This window comes from Emys orbicularis, chromosome 12 (genome assembly GCF_028017835.1).
Source record: "Emys orbicularis isolate rEmyOrb1 chromosome 12, rEmyOrb1.hap1, whole genome shotgun sequence".
NCBI classification, from domain to species: domain Eukaryota; kingdom Metazoa; phylum Chordata; order Testudines; family Emydidae; genus Emys; species Emys orbicularis.
The window spans coordinates 19,762,201-19,768,200 of NC_088694.1; the positions used below are offsets into that span (position 1 = coordinate 19,762,201).

The following is a 6,000-nucleotide window of genomic DNA, read 5'->3' on the forward strand; positions in this document are numbered from 1 at the left end:
TTCCACATTGTTTATCATGGCGGGTTACTTCTTTGTTTCACTCTGCCTCCTTGGGACTGGGGGGAGGGATAGCTCAGTGGTTTGCGCATTGGCCTGCTAAACCCAGGGTTGTGAGCTCAATCCTTGAGGGGCCATTTAGGGATCTGGAGCAAAAATCTGTCTGGGGATTGGTCCTGTTTTGAGCAGGGGGTGGACTAGATGACCTCCTGAGGTCCCTTCCAACCCTAGTATTCTATGATTCCAAATGTACAGGGGTTTTATTTTGGGGGACACCATTCCCTTTCCCAGAAACTCTTCTGCCAGATGCTGTTGTTTCTTGAGGAACTGGATGACTGTTACAAATATCTAGTTCTTCTTCCACCCTATGCAGTCCAGACATCCAGTGATGTCTCATCAACCTTCACCACTGCTGGGGAACCTGGCCCTCATCCACTGGGTCCATCGTTGGCTCTCACTCATTACCCTGAGCAGGTACTACTTCAAACTCTCCATTGATGGGCAAAGGAGTGCACACACTGACCCTATCTGGCACCACTTTCAGGGCCACCCCAAAAATTTGTGGATTCACAGCATTGAGCCACATCTGGGAACTCACTACACAATGCCTGGTGCAACATCATGAACCATGCCACTCTGGCTGGCACAGTGCTCCTCAGTAAACTATGCATGTTTGATGATTTTCCCAATGTATGCAGGGGACATGACCTTTCTAACCACCAGGAACAGTTCTGTAACAGTGTCCCAATAGGAGTGGTGGGGGCAAACAACTTAATTAGTTTTGAGAGAGAACTGGACAAATTTATGAGTGTGACTGTATGACAGGGTTGCTTGTGATGGTAGGAGGCAGGGCTCAACAGCCCTGGAGCTCACTCCAGTTTATGTCACTAAATGGTCATGCTTCAGGGTTTCAACTGACCACCTGCAGGGGTCAGGAAGGGATTCTAATTGTATTCTGGGGTGGAGAGGGGGTTAAACCTTCTTCCTTGGAAGTATCAGGGATGGCCACAACTGGAATGGGACATTGGGACAGAGTGGGCTGGGGCTTTGAGGTGGCACCAAGCATTCTCTCTCGGAGGTGCTTGACTGCTTGGTTCTTGCTCACATGCTCAGGGTCTAAGTGATCACTACATGTGTGGACTGGAAGGAGTTTATGTTAATGTAAATCATCAGTATTAGATATGTGAGATCTTAACAGCAAGTGTACAGAAAATGCTGTTGCTGAGACAGAAGCCACATACTGCTTTCTCATCTCTCAGATGTTACTTCTTGTTGGGTGTCTGTCACCATTTTTAAAAAGGCCCCTGTCACACACGTTGAACTTTGGAGGGTTCGGAGTAACACCCGCCCTACATTAGAAGTGCCTGAGATTTATTAGGGTATGATAACTCAACTGCAATGCTACACAGTCTATTGGACAGCATATGTACTCTTGTTCCCTCCCACCATTCCTCCCCCGGAGCCGCCCCTGGCCACGCTGCTCGGGACTGCGAATGCCCTGTCCTGCTGTGCAGGGGATGGGAGGGGAGCTTATGTTGGGTGCCCCCCTCCCGCTGCCCATATGCCTGGTCTCCTCTGAGCCAGGGTGACAGGTGAGGGGGGAATCTATGCTGCTGCCTCTCTGGGCCCGGGACTGCCAGCAGCCGGTGGTGTCTGAACAAGCCTTCAGGCTCCTGTTCCTGAATGCTTTCTTAAAGAGACAGCTTGCTCATACACTCACTCAGGCACATACACACGCCCCTCAACACACACATACAGACTGTTAAACATGAGAACATAAGAACGGCCATACTGGGTCAGACCAAAGGTCCATTTAGCCCAGTATCCTGTCTTCTGACATTGGCCAATGCCCCAGAGGGAATGAACAGAACTGGTAATCATCAAGTTATCCATCCCCTTTTGCCCATTCCCAGCTTCTGGAAAACAGAGGCTAAGGACACCATCCCTGCCCATCCTGGCTAATAGCCATTGAGGGACCTATCCTCTTTTTGAACTCTGTTATAGTCTTGGCCTTCACAACATCCTCTGGCAAGGAGTTCCACAGGTTGACTGTGCGTTGTGTGAAAAAATACTTCCTTTTGTTTGTTTTAAACCTGCTGCCTATTCATTTCATTTGGTGACCCCTAGTTCTTGTGTTATGAGAAGGAGTAAATAACACTTCCTTATTTACTTTCTCCACACCAGTCATGATTTTATAGAGCTCTATCATATCCCCCCTTGGTCAACTCTTTTCCAAGCTGAAAAGTCACAGTCTTATTAATCTTTTCTCATATGTCAGCCATTCCATACCCCTAATCATTTTTGTTGCCCTTTTCTGAACCTTTTCCAATTCCAATTTATCTTTTTGAGATTGGGCAACCACATCTGCACGTGGTATTCAAAATGTGGGCATACCTTGGATTTATATAGGGGCAATATGATATTTTCTGTCTTATTATCTATCCCTTTCTTAATGATTCCCAACATTCTATTCGCTTTTTTGACTGCTGCTGCACATTGAGTCGATGTTTTCAGAAAATTATCCACAATGACGCCAAGATCTCTTTCTTGAGTGGTAACAGCTAATTTAGACCCCATCAGTTTATATGTGTAGTTGGGATTATGTTTTCCAATGTGCATTACTTTGTGTTTCTCACACACACACTCTGTGACACACTCCCCTCAACACACACAGTCTCTCTCACACACATGCACTCTCTCGCACATTCCCCAACACACTCATTGTTTCTCACACACTCCCCCAAGCACCAACATGCACACTGTCTCTCACATACACACAATCTTTCACACACAGGCACTCTCACACACACGTTCTCTGCCCCAACACACACTCTCTCTCTCACACACACACACACAGTGTCCCTCACACAGTCCCCCCAACACACAAAACCAGCGCTCCCTGCATCCGGGTCATTTTCCGCACTTGGGCTGTGTTGTGAGGTGAGCAACAGGAGCTGCTGCTCTCCTGCCCTTTCCTTATGCAGCCCAGGTGGGGAAAGTGACCTGGATGCAGGGAGCAGTGCTGTCATTCCTCGCTGTCCCCCCTCACAGCCCCTTAGGGGTGCACAGGGTGGAGGAGCAGCAGTTCGAGGGGGAGCAAGCAACAATGCCAGCTGCTCTGTGAATCCAGGTCAGTTTCCCCATGTGGGCATAGGAGGAGGAAGGGGTTAGAGGCAAAGGGGGCACAGTGAAGGGGTTAGGAGCGCAGGAGGGGAGGACAGGGTTTGGGATGAAGGGGTTAGGGCAAAGGAGGTGTAGGGATTAGGGGCACAGGAAGGGAGTGCAAGGATTAGGGACGCGGGGGCACAGTGTAGGGGTTAGGGCACAGGAGGGGGCAGGGGTTAGGAGTGAAGGGGGTGTAGGGATTAGGGCACAGGAGGAGGCAGGTGTTATGGGCGCAGAGGCACAGTGCAGGGTTAGGGGTGAAGGGAGGGTGGTGAGACTTGGGGGCCCAGAGCAATGGGGTGGGGCACCGCACCCACAGGGGCACCAAAATGCAAGTTCGCTCAGGGTGCCATTTCCCCTAAGGCCGGCCCTGGTGGTGGCGGCCACGAATCTGGTTCTAGGCAGAGGTGCGAGGGGCAGGGAGAGAGACAGGGACCCCCACTGCCGAGGGAGAGGGGCAGGCACGTGTCGGAGTAAGAGGGGGGCGGGCTGCCCCACCGCGCTCTGCTCCCCTCGCCCCATCGCGGAGCCGCCCGCCCAGGGAAGGGTCGCAGCCCCTGGCTCGGACGCAGGAGCATCCGGCAGGGGGAAGGCAGCCGCTCACCTTGGGCAGGTCGAAGGCGGACGGCCCATGCCCCGCGTCCCGCTCCATCCTGCAGCCGCTGCTTCCCTCCAGCCCGCTCTACTGGCGGGACATCGGGGCTGCCGGGACTTTGGAGCCCGGCCCCGCCCAGCTCTCGCGCCGGCCCCGCCTCGCTGGCAGCCGCCCGCGCCCTTTCCGCGGGGCCCAGCTCCCGGCTCCCCGCAACCTGAGACCCTCCGCCCCGTGGCTGCTCCGCTAGGGCGGGGAATCCCTGCCCCCAGACCCCGCGCCCCTCTGCAACCAGGGGCTCCCCCACGAACCTCCCTTGCAAGCAGCTTCCTCCTCTCTCCCCCGAAGACCCCGGGCCCCTCGGATCCCCTGCAACCCCCCACTGGAGACTTTGCAGAGACGCTCTGGTTAAGGCCCTGCCCTGAGGTGGGCTGCAGTGAGCGAGGCTGCGGGCTGCTGGGTTGAAGGAGAGGAGATGACGCCTGCAGCCAAGGGCCACGATGCCACCATCTCCAATCCTCAGACCCATCGCACCCTGCCACAAAGCAGGGGAGAGAGAGCAAACCAGAGGTCCATTGCAGCCCAGCAGCCAATAGCAGCCCGGGGAGGGTAGCAGATCCTGGGAGACTTGCGCGCAGGTGCCAAACCAACTGCAGAAGGAACCCTTGGCTACACTTCTATTTTTATTGCACAAGCTCGAGCAGAGCTGGCACAAGTACATCTCACTGAGCTGGAAATTACATCTCCCAGCTCCAAGGCATCCTCAGCTTTGTCTCATGGCCCTTTCAGTCCTGGGCTTCTCTGTTGCGAGACTGCCCACAAGAGGGCCCACCGTTTTCTTGCACTCTCACCATTCTCTTGTGCTCATCTATCACCTATGTCATTAGGTTTTTCCAGCTCTGCAAATCCAACATCCAGCCATTGAGCCATCCCCAGCACTTCCTAAAACAACGTTAACATTCGGAGTCACTTCAGGAGCTGAAACGTACCAGTTTTATAAATATTTCCCCAGAGGCTGTTCAGGCTGAGCCATCCAGCTAAAACTCAGGATGAAGGAGTATTTAACCTTTATCCTCAGTTTCTTCTTCATCTCTCTACCCAACCCTCCCCACCAACCATCACCTTAGGCCCATAGAGAAATCAAAATCATTATCATGTGACCTGAGAAGGCTATCTCTCAGGTGTGGCTGGCCTGTGTTCAGGGCAGGACCCAAAGAGAAAGGACTTTTATGACTTTTATGCACTTTTGGTAGCTCTGCAATTCTTTGTTCAGCCCCTGAAGTCACTTACAGCAGCCTAAGAGCTCTCCTAACTTACGCTATGACCCCAAGCCATGGTTCTAGCATCTGGAAATAGTCAGAGCAGAGAGACTCTCCTGCCCATCCTTTTCATAACCACTCCCCTTCTCAGCTGCCCAGGGCTGCTGAGTTTAAGGCCTTTTGTCAGTGGAGCAGCACAAAGGGGCCATATCATACTGAAGAAATAGGCCAGGGATCGGCAACCTTTGGCACACGGCTCGCCAGGGTAAGCACCCTGGTGGGCCGGGCCGGTTTGTTTACCTGTCGCGTCGGCAGGTTCGGCAGATCACGGCTCCCACTGGCCGCGGTTCGCCGCTCCAGGCCAATGGGGGCTGTGGGAAGCGGTGCGGGACAAGGGATGTGCTAGCCGCCGCTTCCCGCCGCCCCCATTGGCCTGGAGCAGCAAACTGCAGCCAGTAGGAGCCGTGATCTGCTGAACCTGCCGACGCGGCAGGTAAACAAACCGGTCCGGCCCACCACAGTGCTTACCCTGGCGTGCTGCGTGCCTAAGGTTGCCAGTCCCTGAAATAGGCCTTGCATTTCCACAGCCTGAGAAAGTCACTGCTGTGGGCCCTTGGAATGAGCTTGGCAGAGCTAACCCCAGCCCTAGAGTACATAGGAGGGGCTCCATTTACTTCAGTGGGGAATTTGGCCCTCAGCAGCTCCTTCAGAGCAGGTCTGTCCATTGTGGCAGCAGGCCCTGCTTTGTTTATTACAAATAAAGCTGTTGATTAATCGCAGTTAACTCATGCGATTAACTAAAAAAAATTAATCACGATTAAAAAGTTAATCGCGATTAATTGCAGTTTTAGTCGCACTGTAAAAACAATAGAATAGCAATTGAAATTTATTAAATATTTTTGGATGTTTTTCTACATTTTCAAATATATTGATTTCAATTACAACACAGAATACAAAATGTACAGTGCTCACTTTATATTAATTTTA

At 52.5% G+C, this 6,000-nt stretch overlaps 1 protein-coding gene across 1 annotated transcript in view; it reads right to left on the minus strand.

Annotated features, from left to right (window-relative positions):
- The window catches only part of LOC135886943 (adenosine deaminase-like), a 42,284-nt gene extending 36,546 nt beyond the window's left edge, over positions 1–5,738 (minus strand). Inside the window, exons 1-2 of the mRNA XM_065414719.1 lie at positions 5,688–5,738; positions 3,767–3,844 (exon numbers count right to left, since the gene is read on the minus strand). Of these exons, the coding sequence (XP_065270791.1) occupies positions 3,767–3,844; positions 5,688–5,738 (129 nt within the window). The remainder of the gene's footprint in view (positions 1–3,766; positions 3,845–5,687) is intronic.
- Between the last annotated feature and the right edge of the window lie 262 nt (positions 5,739–6,000).